The 22981-nt window shown below is 39.3% G+C and overlaps 1 protein-coding gene across 2 annotated transcripts in view; it reads right to left on the reverse strand.

The window, feature by feature from the left end:
• Positions 1–8062: 8062 nt before the first annotated feature.
• The window catches only part of LOC108501442 (amphiphysin), a 118742-nt gene continuing 103823 nt past the window's right edge, over positions 8063–22981 (reverse strand). For both annotated transcript variants that reach the window (XM_017823333.1, XM_017823323.1), the window contains 5 exons: positions 19790–19846; positions 15678–15827; positions 14136–14402; positions 11732–11833; positions 8063–9226 (listed from right to left, as the gene is read on the reverse strand). In XM_017823333.1, coding sequence (XP_017678822.1) covers positions 9119–9226; positions 11732–11833; positions 14136–14402; positions 15678–15827; positions 19790–19846 — 684 coding nt within the window. In that variant the 3' untranslated portion in view covers positions 8063–9118. The remainder of the gene's footprint in view (positions 9227–11731; positions 11834–14135; positions 14403–15677; positions 15828–19789; positions 19847–22981) is intronic.

Consider the following 22981-nt stretch of genomic DNA (forward strand, 5'->3'; position numbering starts at 1 on the left):
TGCTGCCTGAGACTGATTGCTCAGACATACAGACAGGTAGCCTAGGCATTTATTAACATACTTAACACACTTGCAGATCACTCTGACACCAAGTGTGACAACATAACAGCAATAAGACATTCTCTGTATCACAATTTGAGTAGAAGAACATAAAAATAGGAACTATGTCCTTATACCAAGTTTTGTGCCCAGGATCTTCTCTTTTTCCACAATACCATTTCACCTCTTCCTGTGAAGATACTGCCTCATCATGGGCAGGGAGGACACAGCTCCAGGTGGCTAATATTCCTTCCATCTTATCAAATAAATCATAGCACAATAAGCAGGCATGGCTTCCCCCAACCCAAGTAAAACTCCTGCACCACCCAGTGTCTGGGACATCAACAGTGAAGACATAAGTGGTGTTTTAGTGAGCAGTAAAACAGCTTTAACAGATCGGGGGGTGGTGGTGTTATTTTTACAGTAAAAAAAAGGGGGAAAGGTTCACACACACTGTGTAATTGAGGTCTCCATGTGTTGTGTAGGGATGGTTCTCCAGACAACTTTCTCCTCCCAAGGAATGGCTCCATGTTCTGGCTGCTTCCTCCCTGATAGCACAGGCATGTCTGTGAACAGCCTGGTGAAAGAGCGCTGCTGGAGCCTGACCTCAGCCCCCTCTCCCTATGCCTAGTCTTAGGCAAGTTGCTAAAGCTTGGACTTGCCGTGGTGGAGAATGCCCAGTGAGCTCAGCCAGCACGTAAATGCTTGATGATACCCAGCCAGAAACCACTCTGTGTTGAAGTGCCTGACTTGAAAAAAAAGAGTAATTCTTCACCCTTTCCCTAGTCTTCATCTGTTTCACTTACTGACCAGGAGCATAACTCCTCAGTGATATTGTTTCACAGAGATTACTTCTGAAGCATCTAACACAGCAATGGGTAACTCACAAAGAGACATAAACATGACAGCAATCACAATAAATGAATTAATTTCTTGCTAAATGTTCATTTTACTAATATGTGGGATATTGATCAAGAGAGTGGTCCTGTGTTTTGTTTGGAGAGCAATGTGGTTCCTGCCTGGAGTATTGCTAATCAGATTGTATCTAACAGGCTACTGAGAAAGGGTCAGATTGAACATAAAGAAAATCTTGTGTTCATTGATTGAAAAAAAAATGTTTAGGAAAGTAAAGTTTGGACATTTTTAGGACTAAAGCAAAATATCTGATCCAGTGCATGTGCTACTTACTCCCTCAGATATAGGAAAAAATTCATTACACCTTAAAGCATGTAAAAGGGTGTAACAAAAGCTTATGCACGTATTTCCAGTCACATTCATAGCTGCAGGGAAAGACAGTAGCATCCTGTGCTAATCTGGGTTCATGAACAGCCATGAGCAATCATGACTATAACATCACTGCCAGCTTCTCTATCAGCACTGAAAGCAAAGATATTTAACTCTGCCCTCTTCAAACCTCTGCAGCCTTCAAGCATTCAAACTGGATGAAAGGAAACAATCAATTTGGAAATCTGTCATGTTAATAAAAACTACCACAGCATTCCATAAGGTGCCCCCTCCATCTGAATCTACCTCCAGAACCATTGCATTTGGTGGCCACTTGGTAATGGACTCAAAGCAACCGACCACACAAATAAAACTTTCAGTACTTTGAAAGGGCATGAGGGTTTGCTGAAAAGGTAATTTCTAAAGAGTAAAATATTTGATTGAACAGCCAAAGAAATGTTATGTAAAAAAGATGTTGTTTTCATCTGCTCATTCCTGATGTGAACATAACTAGATTAAACTTCACTCATTCCCCTTCCTTTCTTGATTAGGTAGAGTTTGAAATCTTTCAAAAAATAGTACCAAGTTGCAAACCTGCTAAGCTCTGCCAAGAGTGTCTAACCCAGAAACCAAGTTACTTTATCAGACTGTCCTTTCCTGTGCTGATAAAACTTGCTGCCCACTGTCTACCAGTGTTCTCAGGCTGATGCAGAACAAAGAGGACTGATGCCAGGCCCCATCTAGGAGCCTGACACTCCTAAGGGGAACCAGCTGGAAATGTTTTTACTATTCCATCTTCCAGTCTCTGCACCACTGCTTTTCCTAGCCTGCAGAGGCCAGGATGGCTTTCAGGACAGCAGCACTGATCTCTCCCTTTGGCCCCAGCACAGAGAGCTAGGAGAAAAGGGAGCTGTGGAGCTGCCACAATAAGGCTAAGGGAGATGATAGGCTCTGCTGAGCAGGAGACTCGCACAGGTGGCCAGAGAGGCACCCCTTTGGGAACCAGCCCTAAGGATATGTTTGGGGGGGGTCTCTGATGTGTCTCTGATGTGTCCATGGTTGCTTTTTCTGTCTTTTGTATAAAATGCAGAGCAATGTAGGCATTGGGTACTTTAGCATATTTAAATATTTGCAGGATCTTTTGCAGAGGCAGGGCATATTACAGAATCTTGATGGATAATTTTTTTATTTGCTGTTTTAAAATATTTTCCCACAGTTAATAATTTAGCTATTTATTTAACCACAGGTAGACTATAAAATTATTTCAAGCAGAAGTAGCATATAAAATTAGTTTTTCCTCAAACCAACACTGTCACTTCAAACTGAATGAGCTGAATAACTTATTATTTGGTGCAGATTTACTGTGTTTGGTATACAGAATGAGTTTTAACATGTATGAGATGCAAGGATATGTTGATGTAATGATTTACAATGCAGCTTGACAATATAGTTTTCTGTCTTTGTTTGCCTGTAGGCTGAAGTAGCCAGTTACAAATTGCTTTTGCTTCTGTTATTGCACTGAATTTTCTCTGTATGTCTGCAGGTATGAGACAACTTCAGATAATGAGAGATATTAGTGAAACAAACTCATAGCTGAAGATGGATCCAAATGACAGTTAATTTGGCAATGCAAATTCTAGCATCTACTACCATCTGCTGGATATAAAGGAGTAAACCCCTCAGAAGCTCTTTCTGAGCAGCCATGTGATCTGTATAGCATCCATAGGCGTGGATGGATGCTAAGAATTCCTACAGTACTCTGAAATTTTTAAGCAAAACAGTTGAACATGGGTCATTTTAATTTTCATGAGTTGTTTTTAGGTGGACAGTAGTGTGATATTCTTTCTTGGGCTGGGAGATACACCAAGATCCTCAGCATTTACACTGCCTCTCCTGTGAAACATATTATAGGCTTAAAATGAAGGGTTCTGAATCTCTACCAATGACTATGGACAATTTCCACTTTCATGTGTATGTCTAAGACACCTTGGGAATCACAGCACCATGCTAGGTATGGAGTCTGTCAGATTTTAGCCACTCAGAGAATTCTGCGTGACCCTGTCATTTGGCAATTGTGTGTTAACCTGTAAAGCTTATTCTCAAGATTACATGTTTTTTGTTGTTTTTTTTTTTTCATTCACTGACACACAGCTATATTCTTTCTTCCATTCTAATTCAATGTCTTTAAATTTAAATACTTTAATATAGAGAATTTGGCTTTCCTATGAATAATTACCTGAATTAAAGTATAGGAAATCTGGAGTACATTCACTTTCTCCATTATAGCATGTACCTTGGAAATGTAATAATTTAAGTACATAACTACTCACCTTTCTGGTGCTTTGATGTTCTTGGTCCAGTTATACCTTGTACTGTAAGCAGTCTGTCTAGGAAAATATAGAGACACTATTAGTGATCTGGGATTAGCCTGGTTTACACCAAAGCCTATGCTCTGATAGCACCAAAAGAAACCCCAGCCTCTTTTTTCCTCTGAAACCGGGTTGAGGACATAGAGGACTTTGCACTTGTTGACTCTCTTCAGCAGATGTGGGTCCCACTAACTCCTGAAGACTCAAGTTTTGATGGCTACATGGTACTTTGTAGTCCTCTGCATTGCATTTAGTGACTGTGGCTGGACAGAAACCCAGTGGTATTTTTACTACTGTCTGGGTATTTTCTTTCACTAAAGTTTTCTTTAACTGCTGTTAAGCATCTGAATATGGAGCACAATTCTCTTTGGGATAATTTCAGCTTTTCCAATTGATGCTAATTACATGTTTCTGCTGGTTACAGGAGGCACCATTCGGAAAATGCTGTAGTTTTCCCCATATGATGCTTCTGTGCTGATTAAACAGGTCAGAATGAAAGAAAAACATAGATGTAATCAAAACACTGACAGAGACATGGTGCACAAAGATAGCTTTAGAGCTGAAACCATGTAGATGAACACTTTTTGGGAGTAAAGGGTTAAAAGTAGAAGAATGATGAGGAGGATGGTAGATTCACTCAAGTGACCTTGCAGCTAGGAATGCCCAGGGCCTGGAGAGTAACAGTATGGAAAATCAAACATATTATGCCTACTGCTGCTTGTCTTCTGTCTGAGAAGTAGAATATCTGTGTAGAGATAACACAGGTGTTTTGAGAGACTTGGAGACACTCTCACAGACATGCTTGAGCTCTGTGAGAATAGAGAGAGAAGATCAAAGCTCAGAGATCATAAAAAGCATAGAGGAGATCAGAGCATGGTGGTAAAATATGCATGCATGAGCCCTTGATTAATCGGCTCACCACCTGCTAGGATGGACTGAGCCTGACCGTGTCTGAGTTCCCACTTTTGTGTCTCCGTCTGGGTCTTGCTTTGGAATCCTTTGGTTAGCAAGGTAATGAAATAAATTTACTCTGCATTTCAGCTGAGGTTTTGTGGTTGTGGCTGCCTGCCTGTGTCAACTCACACAAACAACTAAGGAAGGAATCTTTGAAAAGTGACTATCTATTACAGATCTATACATCTACATATTTAGTGAGATACCATGTCCAAAACCACAGTCCACTTCATATTCTCCAATTCTGAACCTGGACAGAGAATGTGCCATTTCCTAAAATTCTTCTTCCCAATTAAAAAGGACTTCTTTACTTCAAAAACGACTGGGGTTTAAAGCAGAAGCATAGGGGCTGCCCTGTCGTTTCACAGGCTTGCTTGCACCAAGTCCATTGTAGTTCTCTTATCTGCAACAAATGTCTTGCCTCCAGAAAATACAGAACTCACAGTAACACTGCTTGTTACAGCCAGCTGCAAAAACACCTTCATGCTCTTTTGCACTGCTCTCCCAAATGTGACCTTGCTTAATTAATTGAACTACTCTCTGCACTCGAGGATTGGCTTATCAGGTGGTGTTTCATCAACTGTCATCTTAGTGTCTTAGCTTCCTAAGTACAAAAAGATAGATCTTTTAAATCTGTTGGAAAAACTAACAAAAACCCCCTGATTTTGTACTTCAAGATGCAAACTGGTGTTTTTGAGCTACTGTGGTACTTATGGCTGCTACAGCTTCAATACTTGCTCATGCTCTGCCTGCACATGGGTGTGCAAGAGGGGACAGCCCTCTAAAGGGTCCTAAAGCAAGTGGCTGCTCTTTCCCAACGCCATCCATCCAACCTACCCACCACAGTGGCTTTCTTTTGATGCTTTTTTCCTTGAGTCAGCAAGACACTAAGTAGTTTTCATTAAGAGTGACCTTAATGAGACTTTGATTTATTTCAATCAGAACATCCTGGAATCAAATGCCATGCCATCTGAGTAGGACTGTACTCCCCAGTCTCCCCTTCCTCTTCTTGTGGCAGGGACAATTGCACTTAGTAGAAGAGATGAAGTGAGGTAGGGAGGGAAGGAGGAGGTGGAGGACAAGGTGAGAAGGGACAGAAGTGTTGTTCAGCTTATGCATTTTTCATTATTGATGTAAGGTTGTAAACCAGACAGATGAGCTGCAAATACACGATTTATTTGTTCACTCACATGAGATGTTCCTCCATCTTGAGTTATTTTGTCTTTCTTTCAAGGCCACACCATGCATAATCAGTCTGCTGGATCAGGAGATTGGATCCCTAAATCTTTCAAGGGTTTATTTTATGTAGAATTAGAAATTACACCTGCTCTACAAGGTTAGTACTATGTGCTCTCTTAGGCATAAATAAATCTTTAGAGAAACAAAAAGATACAATGGACTATTGTTTCACAGTCATTCCAAAAGCAAAAAATTCAGTAATTTGCAAAGTCCAATATAATGTATTAATCCAAAAATCCAAGAAAAGGGAGAAATAATTCTGGGCTAATATAATTTCAGAGGGAAAGGGTATCACTGGTATGTAACAGCAGAACATACTAGAAAGTATTTCCCTTGCTTGTCGTAGAATAAAGTTCTATAGATCACAGAGAAATACACTTACTGTGTTCATCTCGGGAGATGCAGACATAAAAGTGTCTGAGAGATGTCTGATTACCTAACAATTTTATACAAGAAAAAGATGTCAATCCAAAATGAGAAATACATTTCTATTCATGAGCTCCTTCTGCTAGAAGGGAAAATTAGGAAAATTAACATTCATGGCTAATTTAGCAATGCCCTTCCTTTGACATCTATCATCTTAGTATATGGAATTTTGCAAAGAATTTTAAAGATACAACATTAATAATTTTCCTTATCCTTTCTGCAAGACACTTGTTTTGTGGCTCTGGGGTGCATGTGTGAGATGTGAAAACGCACTCGATGTCAGATGTATGGTATGCCATACACACAGTCACCTGCAGCACTTAAATGACACAGACATCATGGGCAATAGCATGGGTTTTGGGACATTATCAGTATGTCCTGTTGCCAACAAATAATGACAGTCCTTGCAGCAAGATGTGGACATTTTGAAGTTCTTGAATTTATGTTTTTCATTATACAGAGGTGGAAATAAAAAATGAAGAGTCAAGAGGTATTTCTGAAAAGCATGGCAGAATAAACCATGAAAGGTCTTTGCTACAGATCAGAGACCCTTCCTGTCTATGTAAAATCTCAAGTGTGCTGCAAACACCTCTGTGGATTTGGGACACTGTGCTGTATCAAGGACATTAGAAGAATCAAGGCCAAGGGTGTTGTCTTTGATGTGGATACTTCTAAAACATAATAATGTTAACTGCACACCATTGACACTGGTTAAAGGAAGGCTTTGGGTTGATCATAGTGTCCTTAAGGTTAGGACTGTCACACGTGATGGTCTCACTTGATTGTAGGTCCCTTTCAAAGAAGTGGTGACATGGTGTCCACAGGGAAACTGAGATTCCATTGCCCAGTGTTGGTCTCTTGCACTGATCTGAAGAACATCTATTACTGAAATGCAAGTGTTGAGATGCAGTTAAGCAGGAAACTGGCCTGAAGGTCATCAGAGTATCACTGTAAACCAGGTGAAATAGGTTATTATAACCACCTCAAAATGGTGCACTGGAGTCAGGAATTGTAACACGATAGCCAAAGCAAGTTGTGTCTCTGGAGAGATTCTTGGCCCTTGATCAAACCTGTTGAGGGCATCAACAGAAAATCAGAGAGCTTTCCTGTAATCTCCTTAGACTCACCGTGACATTTCAAAGCCAAAATCCCAGCTATCACAGTTGAGCCATTCAGCTTTTTCATAAAACACAGCTATCATTAGACTTGCGTTTGAAAGCTATTGTATCCTGAGAAACAGAGACAAATCAACTTTCTCCTCTTCGAGAGACACAACCCCTCATTTCTTCAAGTGAAATCTAACAGATGGAGTTGGAGTGGAAACAGATATTGTTTGCATACAAATCAAGCACGCAATGAAACTATAATGAAAAATAACTAAATTCTAAGGAAAATATAAAAGTTCCTAAATATTTGCAGCTTCCATTCCTCAGCAAACACAACAGAACAGATTCCAGATTCATGGAGAACTTAATTTCCACATAAAATAAGTGGAAAAGTGAAAAACTACTAAGAGGTAGAGATCTTCAGTTGAGTGATGGTCAAGCACAGACAAGCTCCCTTCCTTAGTGGACAGATATTAGCTGGCGGTCAGAGTCTGGAACAGGAGGAGCAGCAGCTCATCTGGGGTCCAGATCTTTTGGAATTCTGGCCACAACTAGGGTTGAGAGCAGGAATTTAGATGTGCACCTGTTATGCTGTATTTCTTTGGAAAAAGAAGTATTAAATTAAGATTAGATCATAAAATACAATGTATAAACAATATGGACTTCAGTGTTAAAAAACTTCGAAAGCACCACAGATGAAACAGGTTCTTTGGACCAAAGGTTTATTTTTAATGACACAGCACTGGAAAACATAAGTTACAGATGACTTTTTGATACAGGATACATTATATATCTTACTTTAAAAGGTAAGCTGCATAAATACATATAGTGAAAATATATTGTGTTTATTTCTTCTCAGAGATTAGTTCTGTTTCTTTTTTAAAATGTATTCAGCCAATTAAATAAAAAAGTATAGATTAGCATCATAAGAGCTCCTCCTCCAGATTTATCTCATTGTAACTACTGCAGTGAAAGAGGAGACTGAGCCATGCCTTCTCAAAGGTTAGCAGCTTTGAACATGATGCTATTCATTATCTAAGAATGAAAATTTCACATTACAAACACAGATACTGTAATATGTTTTGGCAATGGAGCAGCTAGTGTTGCTTTGAAACAAAACCTTTTCCTGTTATGCCAGACAGTGAAAGAGCAATGCATGTACTGGATGATACTACACAGCCAAAGAACTACCATGAAGTTGTGCAAATGCATATATAGCCATATGCACTTATATATACACATATAAGTTCTTGTGTATATATACTATGCATGTCCAAAAATAACACTGAAAAATGTTGCAGTAGTTAATTATTTTTTTTAAACACATGAAATTTATAATAGTTTGACCTCATAACTACAGGATAATTAATTAAATCTTCTGCAGTGCAACTCAATACAATACACTTAGTGCAGAGAAGTTAAGGTTTTGGTATTCAGGAAGCTAATTTCAGATTTCATGGAAAAGGACCAAATACAGGATCACCATAGCTCTGACAAAGCACAAACAAATCTGTCGCCACATACTTATAAACAAATAAGGACATTTCTTTTTTATTTGATTTTTTCCCATGTACTGCTTCAGAAATTGCTAGCTTAACTGTTTGCATTCATGCTCATTTCAATATGTTCCAACAAGCTTTGTCTGACACCAGTCTGTAAACCATTAACAGCTTAAACTACAAAAAGATGGGCTCCCGTGTTTCAAAGAGGTTAAAAACCTACTGACTGAGCTTCATATCACGGTTCATCTGCCTGGGAGAATTATTCCAGATGGCGTGTGAAGTTCTCTGGGAAAAGTCCTTTATAACTATTTGCATCTCTGTACTGAAGCCACTCAGATTCCTTAATGCCAGTCAACCAGCCAGCCTCCTGCAAAGAAAAAGACAGTCTTAAATTTCATGTCAACCCCATTCCTCACTACGAGCTTCAGACCTGAAGATGTTTCAGAGTGACACGGCTAAAAGATTTGGTGCTTATAATTGTTAGCACATGGTATGGCCTTTAGCCCCATCTAACTCCTAGCTGAACTCAGTATCATAGATGGTGGAAAAATAGTTTTGAATCTTAATTTTTTCCTCCCAGATTTTTTTTTCTCTTACTCATGTATTAGCAGTCAGAAGAAATAACAGCTCTTGCAAACTCTGGAGTTACTATCTCTAGAAAATATGTAATAATTTTTCCAAAAATTCCTGGAAACCCAAACCAGAAGTTGACAAGCAAAATTGTAAACAAATCACCAGCAGTCCAATAACCAAAACAGAGATTTTTTTATTGGAAAGGACTGGGTTCTCTTAAGTGTGATAAATTCTACCTGGAATAAAATCAATTTGGTATTTTTAAAAATGATCAGCCTAACTCAGTAACTCTGTATCTTTTTCCTTTTAAGAACAGGAGCCAGAGCAAAGCCATGACAAACAGAACTTGTAATGCAGTCATATTATTATTGCACAAACTGTACATCTGGACACAGCTTGAACATATCATTACATACACCATCAAGCCATTATTGCTTAGTGGCTGCATGTGCTGCAGTATACTGGCTGTCTGCCCCCAGATAAGCAGATCATTAAAGCAGATTCAGCTTTATATATGGCACTGGCTGGATACAATTAACTGGGGACATGTTTTTGAAGCACATGAAATATCTAAGAGATAGAGGAACTACAGTTCTCTAGAATAGGCAGCATAGGTTGTATGAAGGAATATACAGTTTTACTGGGTAATAACTTCAACTAAAGACTAGTGGAAAAAGCCACTGGATGGGACTGGCTTGCTTTAAATGGAGAACACAGGCTGATGTTACCAGCTGTATTAGAATTATGGCTTTAGATAGGTCAATTTTGAAGGAGAATAAAGACTAACAAAGAATAACAAAGATAAAACGTCTCTATATAAATCAAGAATTTGTACCAGTACCTGGCAAAAGACAAAAATATTAAGCTTTATGGTGATGTTAAACATGAAGGGCAAAGATGTACTGAGTAATAAAGATATGAACAGAATGGTTTCAGAAACATGAATACATACAGGTTTATTTTCTCCATCATTGCACACAATTTACTTCAATTAATTCTATTGGAATTATGATGCACACCAGAAGAATATACTTTATAGACTCACCAAGTGAAGATAAAGCATATTTAACACCTAATATCCTAGGAAAAACAGTTTGAAGACAGAAATCGTATTTTGCTATCCTAAGAGCAGTGTCCTATTCTGCGAACACTGATAATGAAATCAAGTAAACTACTGATGAGGCAACACATAGCATAATTTGAGTAAGGATAATAGACTCTATCCCTATAAAAAGAGCTAAGTGCCTGCTGAATTAAAAGTATTTTGTTATGAAATGAGAAAAAAAACCCCACCCACAAAAAACGATTAGTTGTCTCTTGAATTAAAAGAATGCTCATCTGAGATTATGAACATTGATTATTATCTACCTTTGGACAGCATCAATCAGCAAAACAACTTCAAACACAGTTCCCAGCACTCATATGTGCTTAGGGCATTAGTATTTAGGCCTATTTTAAGAAATATTCTTCATTCAGAGCAGTGCTCTTAGCTACTTGATTAGGCAGAATCCAGTCCTCCACCTCTCAAACCCCAAATCAATGGAAAAATTTTCACCAACACCACAGGCATTAACTGATGCCCATGGGGTTGCTGGTGCTAATAGTGTGCAGTACAGTATTCTCTTTTAAAGCAGTGGCCAAAATCAATACACTTCACTGGAATTCAGTTTAACATATGGAATGCAACTGTTTAAATGTTCACCTGAAATACATTGTTAAAACAAAATTAGATGCCTTAAATGAAATCAAAGTGTTGTTCAATTCAGGTTCAGGCTTCCAGAGGGCAAAGTTATCTTTATCAGAGGCATAGCAGCATCACTATATCTTAAGGCTATAGGACAGCACAATCTGTGTATGTTCTCAGTGCTCTCTGTGGGTGAATTTGTATTATTTCTCCAAATCCACACATAAAAACTCTGAATATCTAGGGAGCATGTAATCAGTTCTACTCCAATGTTACGACAAAATTATATAGAACAACATTACGCACAATTTGTAAGTCATCCTCTGCATTTGAGTACCTCTGTCTGTATAAAATCAATTACAATGTAGCATTAAAAAAGCCCTAGAAAATAAGCTGAGGTCACATCCTGCTAATAGCATATATCTGGGACTTCAAGTGTAGTCAACTTTGCCATTTAGTGTCAAATGACACCAAGTAAAAAGCCAAAATTAAAATCTTCGTGTTTTCTTACAGTAATGACATTTTGAATATGCAGTCTCATTAACAATAATCTGTGAGAAAATAAAGTTGAGACAAAGAAAAATGTCAACAAAAGCAAGAACCACATGTTTTTACCTGATCAGCTGTGGTCTCAGAAGGAATTACTAGTACAATATCTCCTCGTTTTAAATTGAGCTCATCACTGTTAGCTGCCTCGAAATCATGTAGAACTTCAACCTGAAGAAAATAACACCAAACATATAGATGTGATCTAAGGGAGATATATTTTCTCAACAAAATTACCTGTTAGATCTTGACCAAAAATAAAAAAGAAGCCACCTTTATGCAAACATATGGTTATAGACAGGTACGTTCAAATTATCACAGAATCACAGAATGTTAAGGGGTTGGAATGGACCTTAATGATCCTCTAGTCCCAACCTCCCTGCCACAGGCAGGGGCACCTCCCACTAGACCAAGTTGCTCAAGGCCTTATCCAACCTGGTCTTGAACACTGATGGCAGGATTGGAGCATCCACTACCTCTCTGGGCAATCTGTTCCTGTGTCTCACCACCCTTACAGTAAAAAATTTCTTCCTAATATCCAATCTAAATTTCCCCTCTTTCAATTTGTACCCATTACTCCTTATCCTATCACTACAATTCCTGACAAAGAGTCCCTCTCCATCTTCCCTGCAGGCCACCTTCAGATACTGGAAGGTTGCTATGAGGTCTCCACACAACCTCCTCTTCTCCAGGCCTAACAGCCCCAACTCTCTCAGCCTGCCTTTGTAGGGTGGGTGCTCCAGTCCTCTTATCACCTTTGTGGCCATCTTCTACACTTGCTTCAACAGTTTCACATCCTTCTTATGTTGGGGACATCAGAACTGTACACAGTACTTCAGGTGGAGTTTCATGAGAGCAGAGTAGAGTAGAATCATCTGCTTTGACCTGGCATAAATTGTTCATGTTGTCATTAATTTATATCAAAGTTTTCTATGCATTTCCTTGGAAGCAGGGACAGCTTAAGTCTTCCTAAGACCATTCAAGGAAAATTAAGGTCCTTTCCCAAGGTTACAGGATCTCAAGGCCAGAGGATACTGCAATATCTCACAAATCCTGCCACTTGGACTAGTCCTGCCACCATCATTCCTCCTGTGTAAGGAATTTCCTTTCATTCCCCACTATCATTACGATATCTGAGAGAGAGATTTTGGGAGGATTTTGCAAATAAAATTCAGAAAGACTCCCAGGAACTAATGACTTCAGATTCTCTCACTGTCTTGTTGTGGCCACTGATTTTATTCTTCTTGTGAACATCTGCGGAAATTTGAGTTGGTTGTATGGCACAGGTCATCAAAAAGGTGAGTAACAGGAACCCTACTTAATGCTTGCCCTGGAAGGAGCTCCCACATACTGGCACATGGGTATGCCAAAAATATCTGCCTTTCAAAGGGGTGATTATTAAAACATTGGCATGATCAGCATATCATTGTGAACAGACCATTTTAAGTAAATGCTATTGCTCCTTGAGAGACAGCTAGTCTAATTTTCTCAAAGCACAGACAGTTCCATGTGAAATGAAAGAAAGTGGCATTGTGAACCAGATGGCAAGCATATATTCTGCTTCTCCTTACTTACATCTGACCCAAGAGAGTGTGATGAAAAACAAAAGATGAACTATGTCAGCATGTCTGTCAGAGTTACACGATAATGTTCACCCTCACCTTAACATTACTCTCAAAAAAATACCTGAGCAATGAGAATAGACCAAGAAGAATGGCATACTTATGGAGTGCTATGGGACTAATTAGTCTGAACTATGCAAATTATAATAGGAAGTATGTAAAGTTCATCCACCCTCAAGGAGCTTTTCTGCTGCTCAGTGATTCTGAAGTGAGAAGAATTATCCAAGAACCTTGTGAACCAGGAAACCCTGGGGGTCTTGCCAGCCAAGGAAAGAATTTCTCTAACGGCTCATTAAATTTTTCTGTTTGATTACCCTAACAGTTTATAATTTTACTAAAGTTACAGAATGACATTTTGCTGTCATTATCATGAATTGTAAGTCCCATTGGTTTCAATAGAACAGTACTTCCACTATAGATTTTCAGGCCAGAAAAATGCCATTTTTTAATGTTCATACATTCATAGAATGGTTTGAGTTTGGAAGAGACCTTAGAGATCAAATATATTGTTAGCATATCAAATATATAATTAGCATATATCAACAATATTCCTGACTAACTCCGTGGCAGAGCAGTTTTTTCAATATATTAATTTACAGCAGTTGATTGGTGAGATTAATGGTTTCTTGTACTTTGTGAGTCTTATAGCTACATAAGGATGTGCACAGCAACAACAGTGTGCAGAAAATGTATCTTCTCAGACTTCATTTATGAAGCAACACATGCATGTGTCTTGTTGATAAATTAAGTATCCTTTGACCTCAAGAAATCATCACACTACCTCTGCAGACAGACATATCCACAGAAGTTAGATCTAAAGGGATATCTAAAAGAAGAATGAAGAAGCAGACCTTATAGAGAAAGCCAGGTGGCATCACAGAACCTGCATCTTCTTCTGGAACAGGCTGATCTTTAGGTGGTACAGATTGGATTTCTTCAGTAGGTTTCTGATCACTTCCAACTTGGGAAATTTCACCGGGAGAAGTGTCAGTGTCCTGAGTGCCCATCTCTGCTGTGGCATCTTTGGACTCATTCATGATGACTTCATGTTCTTCTCCCTCCCCTTCGTTGTTTGATGCCGGCTCTATTACTACTGAAGGGATGTTGCTGACCTTTTCCTGGGGAAAAACAAACAAACAAATGACTCACCCCCCTGCAAAGAAATGCAAGACTATTTAGTACTTTATTTCAAGCAGGAAAACACTATTGTTAGTATATTGCATGTGGCACATATTGGGATGGGAATTTCTTTTTTCTCCACAGTGGATTCTTAAGACAGAAAACAGTATTTGTGCAAGAACGTAAAGGAGTAATCCCTTCCCCGTTTTCACTGTTCCCCTTAGTTCTCTTAAGTCTACTTTCTATGACCAAAAATTATTGCAATAAATAATAAAAGTGCTCTGTGGGTAGTTTGGGTTTCATTTTCAGTGTGCATGGAAATTAACAGACCTTTCTCCTCCACTGTGCTCTTAATTTTGGGCAGGTTTGGGTAAAGGCACTAGTTCCACTAGTCACTGTCCTGTATTTCTCTGGAAATTCAAGTCAGCAGGATAATAGTGATACAAAGGTGATGAAAGGAGGAAACATGACCTATTTCTTTGACTGATTGAGGGGATTTCTCCTGATTTGCAGCCGTGTAACTGGGAGCAGAGAAAGCAAAGAGGTTAAGTAGGCAGCATCTCACCAGTAATGAAACCTAGTACAAAAAGCATTTAATAAGTGTTATTGGAGCATCCAACCTGAAAAAAAACATGTTCACTGATCCCCTGCCAGACCATCTTATTCTGGAGCACAGAAGAAATACAACATGCAATGACAAAAGGTGGTAGCTGGTGCCCAGCTGTAGGGTCTGCTCTAGTAGATGTTCACCAGCTCCTCAGAAACTCCAGAACAAAAGGCGGCAGGCCAGGTCTGCCTGATGGCTTGACCACCACAACTTACATAAAACAAAGTAATGCTATTAATATGACATGGTGCCAGGACACAAGAAAAATCCAATCCTTTTTCTGTCTATTTCTCACGAAAGCCCTGTTATGTTATGTGATAAATCTCATCTCCACAGAGGGGCACAGAGAGACAACAGCAGGAGGGGGAGCTCAAACAATACACTGTCCATACTACTCCTGTGCCCCACACAGGAGCCATCAACCCATCAAGTCCCATCTCCACAAGCACAGGGAAACACAGGGGCACAAAGGCAGGTACAACCCAAATTAAGGACTCAGAAGAAGGGATACCCTGTGTGGGGCCCTCCCAGGGCTATCCCAGGAGAACATCAGCCTTGCCACTGGTCAGACTTGGAGGCACAGACATTCAGGAGCCTTGCCTCCCTAAGGCTGCTGAATCTGTCCCAATTCCCCTAACACTCTCTTCCATGCACTGACATGAGTTACCTGAGACACATTAGACTCCTTTTCTTCTCCCTGAGGTTTGTCACCTTCAGCAACATCCTCCCGCTCAGCGGGAGCAGTGCCATCACCATCTCCTGCTGCCATGGCCACACTGTTTTCTGATGCCGCAGCCCCCTCACCAACAGGTACCACCTAAAAACAACAGGAGGGAGGGACTTTTCAGGATATGAGTTACAATGTTTGCTGGAGAGACCATGGACCAGTCTCTGCTCCGTGACCTCCCTGGGTGATCCTGACCCATGATCTTCACTGGTGTTCCTCCTGATTTATGGAGGAGATCAGTGCTGGGGGCAAGCTTGTGCAGAGAAGCCAAGTAACAGGCAGGAGAAAGAATTTTATGAAACCTCACTAGGCAACACTTAAAAGAGTCCCCAGGTGGACTAGTTACTAGTGGAGTAACTGTTTGCCAAGGCTGTAGTATTTTTTCCTTCTCCTGTCATCGAGCTGTATTGTGGAATAAAATTTACCACTGGTTTCTGCTGAGGAGGAGGAGCTTGTAAGCTGTCCAAGGGGTCCACAGGACCCTGCTAATGGAAATGTGTTCTTGGTAAGAGGTTCCAAGCCTTCTCCAGCTAGTCAGCTACCTCTGGATCTGGGTTGGCTTCAAAAATCTTGTAATCTTAATTACACACTCCTTTCTAACAGAGAGACTAATAAATCAGGCTATGTCAGGAAAAGTAAATATATTCTGCAGCTGGATAAAGATCAGGAAAAATGTAACTGCAAAGATCTATTGTTATGTCAGTATAAAAAGATACATAAAAACCCATTCAGTCTGGATATGACTGAACTATTTCTGATCAATCCACGTTGAAAAGATAATGCATGATTTCTTCCAGTTCTTGAAAGATGAATGGAAAAATACCTGCCTATTACTAGATCAATGTTGAACCCTTCATCCAGCAGAAACTGTTACCATAATTTATGTATCACCCTAACATTTGTATTGCTATATACTGCTTACAGTAGCATATTGGGTATATACTTACAATGGATTAGTCTTAAGGTTCAAAGGGTGGGAAGTAAATGGAAAACTCGTTCTTTTAATCTAATTAATTTCTAGATGGAATTTTTAACTTACAGCAGATAGTTTCAGGAAAAACACTCAAGGAAAACTGTTTTAGAGGTACCAATGTCAAGCCACAGTTAGCTCGATCTCTTTGATCTCCAGTTAACAGTCTGATGCTCTTTGTTTCCTCAGTTTGATCTCTCCCCCATGGATGACGCTAACTCTGCTACCTGAACTCAGCAACTGTTCATGGGCACTCTTTAGGCATTGTTTTTTAGCAACATTTAATATTCAGCACTACTCCTATTCACCGCTATTAATTGATGTGATAAAGAAATTCTCCTAGAGTCCTTGAAGGCAGAAAATACTATATGGATTAGTAGAAATTACTGGGGAACTTTAATTTAAATTGAAAATGCTGCTGCTGAAGGATGCTCTATTGTAAAAAGAAGTAACATCAAAAGACACGGGCAGATGTTGACATCTTCTCCTATAACGCATGCAAGTCTGACACTTACAGTATTAACAATTTTAGTGGCCTTGACTCAAGAAGAGATACAAATAAATGATGAGTGTAAAAATCCTGGAAGAGGTTAGTAGGAAAGAGTGGGAATAGAGTGTACATCAGATTGATTTTATACTATGCATCTCTAACAGCGTGCTGCAAAAATTGATCTTGCTATCTGTTGTGATTAGGATCAACCATTTCTTTTCTATTGATTGGATTTGTATAGCCCATTTTATTTCATGAAGGAGAAGAATACTAATTTACATGAATCAGCTCGCAAATGTCCCTCAGTAATGCTCTCACAGCGTGTAGCCATGAGTCACTAAATGCATACCACAGCTTACAATTGCATAATCATTTGTTCTTGTGTCTTAGAGTGTAAAGCCAATGCAAGCTAGAAGACTAAACACATCTTTTACAAAAAGGTATGTGAGGTAGCACAGGATGAACCTTACATTCAGCCTCAAATATATTTGATTAGTACAGAAGAGAAAAGACAAAAAAGAAGGAAGCTGAATTCATTTCCAGCTATGCTGAACCACATACTTGCAGATACAAGTATATTACCTTACTTCGTACTGAAAATCAGTCCTACAAATGCCTTTTATATAGGTCATAAATAAAATTAGACATTCTAAGATTATTCCAAATCAGCTACCTCTAGCAGTATTATTGAAATTTGGACAGTTGTCCCATTATACCAACCACAGAGGGGACAAAGAACAGATTATCCAGGATAACGAGGGCTATGATAGAACCACTTGACTATTTAATTGCACAGATGTGAATTCTTCTTTAGACAGGATGCAGTCAATTCACACTGTTGTACTCCCATTAACATTGCTCAGTACAATGCCACAGATTCAGCAGCAGCAAGAACAAGCCTAGGGTGAGGAGAAGGAGGGGTACCAAACCTGCCACTGGGGTCTGCCAGAGGAGGTCTGGTCTTCCAGAGCTGAAGTTCTTGCCCCAAGGCTGCATTTAGAACAGGAACAGGTAATTTTTCTGACAGTTGGTTATAATCACAGCTAAGCTAGCTAATGTCAAGAGGAACCAATCATCACGCTTTAGGGAATGCATCAATTACAAAGTCTTGGAAGATTCTGGGGTAGTACTGCAGAATTTGTAGGCAACTTAGAGTACCAAAGTGACCACCCTCCACTGGCAGTCAGATATCAGCTTAGCAAATAGCTTGATCTCTTATGCCAGCTCTTCTGCATACAGTAATACAGTTTTAAACAGCTATTTTAAACAGAACACAGGGTCAAATTCACTCTCAGATAAGAGACCTCAACTTTATAAGAACAAGTAGTATTAGAATAAAGGAAAAAGATTTCAAAGACTTAGCCTTGCTGCTCACAGAACAGTGAGGCATTTCTTGCATGTTTCTTCTTGGACCAGACTTCTTGGGAGTGACAAGCCAATGCTAGAAGAGCAACACACCACTATTGCACTGTGTCAACACAAAGTTGGGCTTGATCTACCACCCTGGACTTTCTTGCTATGCAATTCCACTGTTTTCCACATGGATGTGACAGTGCTGCAGAGGAGCATGGCACCACTGAGTCCCAAATTCACTTCCCAGTGACACTGGCATACTCTAGAGCCACAGATACATCCTCGACTCTAGAAGAGTTAGTGCTATTTTACAGCAGGATAACAAACCTAAGCTTGGACAGCTGAATTTAGTATGTTCTAAAACCAGTGAACAGAGACTAGTTCATGATCTTTTTGTATATACCGTGGCACCTAAACAAATAACAACAAAAATAGGAGGCTGCCAGCACCTTGAGATACAAATCCTGAATGATTAGTAACTAGGAGTTATAATCTTTTTCCCAGTCCTTACTTCTATCCCTGTGTTTAATACGCAGCCATTCCTCCTGTGCACATTTGAACACATCGTAGTTTCACTTTAGTATACGAAGATTCAGGGTAAGTACTTTTATCACTCCTGAAGAAATATAAGCAAAATGCAATCATTCAAGTCCACACATGCACAGGTTAAAGTATGTCACTGAGCTTTTCATTTGCTTTGTAATTTGATTTTAACTGTATCTAACGATGCCAGACTGCGCTTTAGCAAACCAACTCATAACATGATTATTTTCAAGTATCTGTTTTAGCTTAGGGCATATTGTGGTAGGAAAAAGAAATGATAATCAAAGGGTTTTTTACTTTTTATAAAGAAGTTTTCAGGAAGGCGAGGCAAAAAAATTTACGGAAACTGCAAAAGCTACTAGGAATCTATGCAGTGTACTTCCAAATGTCAAGAGAAACAGTTCCTTCTGCCATGGAACTGCTTTGTTTGCTGCCCTGAAATATTCATCACTCTATACTGCTGCAACAGGCAGTTTCTCAGGCAAATCCTGCATTGAATGAGAAGTGATCTGTTAGAACATATGCCATGGATATAGATATATCTGTGCAGTGCTAGACTAGACACCACAGCTAGGTCGCAGTTGTATTGTATTGGCCTGCCTATTGATGACATGCAAATGACAAATCAATTTTTTTGACATTATTCTCTTGAAGACATTAAAGCACAACCACACTCTTGAGGCTATTCATATGTACCTCATTTTCTTTCTCAGCAACTCCTGTAGTCTCCTTATTCCCCACCTCGACGCTCTCCTGCATGAAGAGGAAATATGGTCATCACTGTGGTCATGCTGAGACAATGGCTGCAGAGGAATTGGTATTAATCAAGCTAACGGAAGCATGCTAGGTATGGGATTCAATGAAATGATCTAAATGGGGTAGTATATAGCAAGCAGGAAGATTCTTTCTGCCACATATAATCTGAAATAGAAGTAGTTACATGCTAAACAAATAAAACCTTTAAGTATGTCATCATCATCACACTCCAAGAGCTAAGGACAATTTTATTTTCTTTTATTACAAGTATTTTCATAATAGCACCAGCTTTGAAGAATTGTTTATTAAACAACCTTGCAGTTTCCATCAAGCTCAAATTTTTCCCACCATGACTCAATCAGTTTCCATTATGACCTGCTGCTGCTCTTGCAACTCACCAGAGCTTCAAGGTAAACTTTGTAAAACACTTACTTCTTCTATTGATAGTGCACTGCAACTCATGTAAAGGGGCTGTTCAAAACAGGTAGGTCACAAAGTTCAGAATTTTTTTTGCCCAATCACCTTTCTTTAAGTCCTTATTCAGCTGGTGCCTGACATTAAAAAAATTAGACACCTAGTGGTTTTCCAAAACCGACACCCATTTAGGTGTTCAAAAGATTGAATGCACCGAATGGTAACAAACAGTACTTGTTACTGCACAGATGCCATCCAGCACTAGGTCCTTTTCTATAGAAGGTCAACAGACAAAATCACTAAAATTAAGGCTTTGTTTGGAACAGCTGGAAGTGGTTTTTTTGCTGTTCAGGTCTGACTCTCTGCAGACACAGGCTATTTCTAAAGATGCACTGCTAAGCAAAAACAAGTCAAAGATATGTTATGGAAACCCACTTTGCTAATAAATTTTGAGGCTGCTTTGCAAGCATAGCTAGGTCAGATTTTTCTAAAGAGCTGTAAGGGTGAAAAGAAGTTATGCAAACATATGTGGGGGGCATGGTAGACTGGACCACCTGCTTTAGCAATCAGAAATTAGGAGACCTCAAGTACTCAGGCTCCAGTCACCTGCCTTCACACACCTACAACTGTCACTCCAAAATTTCTTGAAGTTTCAGCTGAAATGGTTGCATGTCTCTTTTTTAATAAAAGAATGCTGAGTTCTATGCAAACTTCATATCACTCATTTTTTTTCTACTCTAATCTTCTAGTATTACTTGCGGTCACCTCATAAGCCCCAAACATGCCCAGATGCCAGGGGAAGGCAGCTGCTGACAGTGGTGTTGCCATAGAAACCTCTTACAGCCTTATCACCATTAAAATTGCACTGTTATATAACTTTCTTTTAAAATTATTAATTCTAATTGTTTTGAAGATGCCAAGCCTCTGCCATGGGGTCTTCAATTTTATAGTAAGTTTGAGGAGACTGTAGAGGGTCTTAAATAGAACAAAAGAAATATCAACAAAAGCAATATAAATATTTCATACTCTATAGTGATGTATGCATGCACACAGTCATCCAGAGAAACTTTTTTCTTTTGTACAGTAGAAATGTAGTGTTGCCTGTAAAGGCTTTATATCCAACTGCAAGTCAGTAGACAGATGCTTTCCCTACTTGTACCATTAAAAAGTGCTGAATTTCTGCCATCAGCTGTATTTACAATTTACCTTCAGAAATTATCATAATCTTACACTTTAAAGTCAGGAATTTTGACACTTTCTTAAAAATTCCCTGGCAATATTCTCTAGTAAGAATCCCATCAGCCCAGCTTTGGGTATCTTTGCAGAAGAATCTAATATATACATATACATATTTTTAAATGAGAAGTGGTTTCCAGGCTAACTGAAAGCACAGTTTTGGTTGGAAAGGTGAAAGTAAGGAGAGTTTCTCTTCCTTCCCAAAGCTTGGGCTTTCCCGAAGTTAATGTCACTAGTCAGATTAGTAGCATTTTGCTTTTCTGATTAGCTGGAAGTTGGGATTCTGTGGATAGTGAAGTTTGAGAAGAGAGGCATGGTAGCATAAACTGTATAATTTTTAGAGCATGAAAGCCTACTAAAATGGATGACTAAATAACATGTTAGTAAACTAACACCTTGGTTCCAGAGAGAAAAATCTTCTGCTGACTTCAACAGAGAACTGCTACATCAGTTCTCTCCTGTATACAAGAACTATATATTTTTAATAGTCTTATGCTGCAATTGTGCACCTGCACTTAGTTTCACCCCTAGAATCTGGACGCAGTTGACTGCTCTTCTGTATCTAACCATTGTACTGCACTGAAACAATACATGCTCCACTGTTTGGGCACTGTGAATTGTACCTACAGTGGGATTCAACCGTAATTAGATACTCTTGAAGTTGCAGGCTGTTTCCTGGCCTCTGCTGTACTTGCTCGGTGTCTGCGAAGAGCTTATCAGAAGGTATGCTTATACAGAGCTTTGACAGTATTTAGCTGTGTGTCTGATTGCTTTAATGGGAGAACTTCAGAGTCCAGGCAGGCATCAGACCCAAAGTACTGAGAGGCCCTTTCCAAACTAATGGAAGTAGAAAAGTTGATCTCTAAACAGTGCTCTGAACTGCAAGCACTATGTCTCACGTGTAGTTGAAGAAGAAAGGGAAATAACATTTCATAAGCTTTCACTTTATTATGATGTCCTCACGTCATCTTCGCTTGAATGTGAAAAACTGATGTGTTGAGAGGGGTAGTATTGTTTGAAAAAGCAATAAATCAGTGGTTAATGCATTATATCCTTTAGACTATCCTTCGGATGTTACAGCTGCCTTTGGGGATGCTGTGGGAAAAAGGAAACAACTGTTTCTGCGTGTAGAATTCCATGCACGAACGTTTTACCATGGTCAACTTTTTTCTGTCGGCACACATGGTCATCCTGTGCCTTTAATTACCAAACATTTTATCCCCTCCCCAAGAAAGATCAAGTGCTGACAGATACTAATAAAAACTTTATTTGTTCTATGGCATTTGAGACCTGAAGAATCAAGACAAAAATATACAATGAGATCACAGGCAGCAGTTCTGACAAGCTCTTCTAATGGCATTTTGGCAATCTTGATCAGGCAGACTATGAAACAGCACGTAACTGAATTCAAAATACCCTGAGAGGCAAGTGGTACTCTATCCCCTGGACCATTTTCTCCATAACTTAAATGAACATCCTACC

Source organism: Lepidothrix coronata, unplaced genomic scaffold, assembly GCF_001604755.1.
Source record: "Lepidothrix coronata isolate B3197 unplaced genomic scaffold, Lepidothrix_coronata-1.0 Scaffold3, whole genome shotgun sequence".
Taxonomy (NCBI): domain Eukaryota; kingdom Metazoa; phylum Chordata; class Aves; order Passeriformes; family Pipridae; genus Lepidothrix; species Lepidothrix coronata.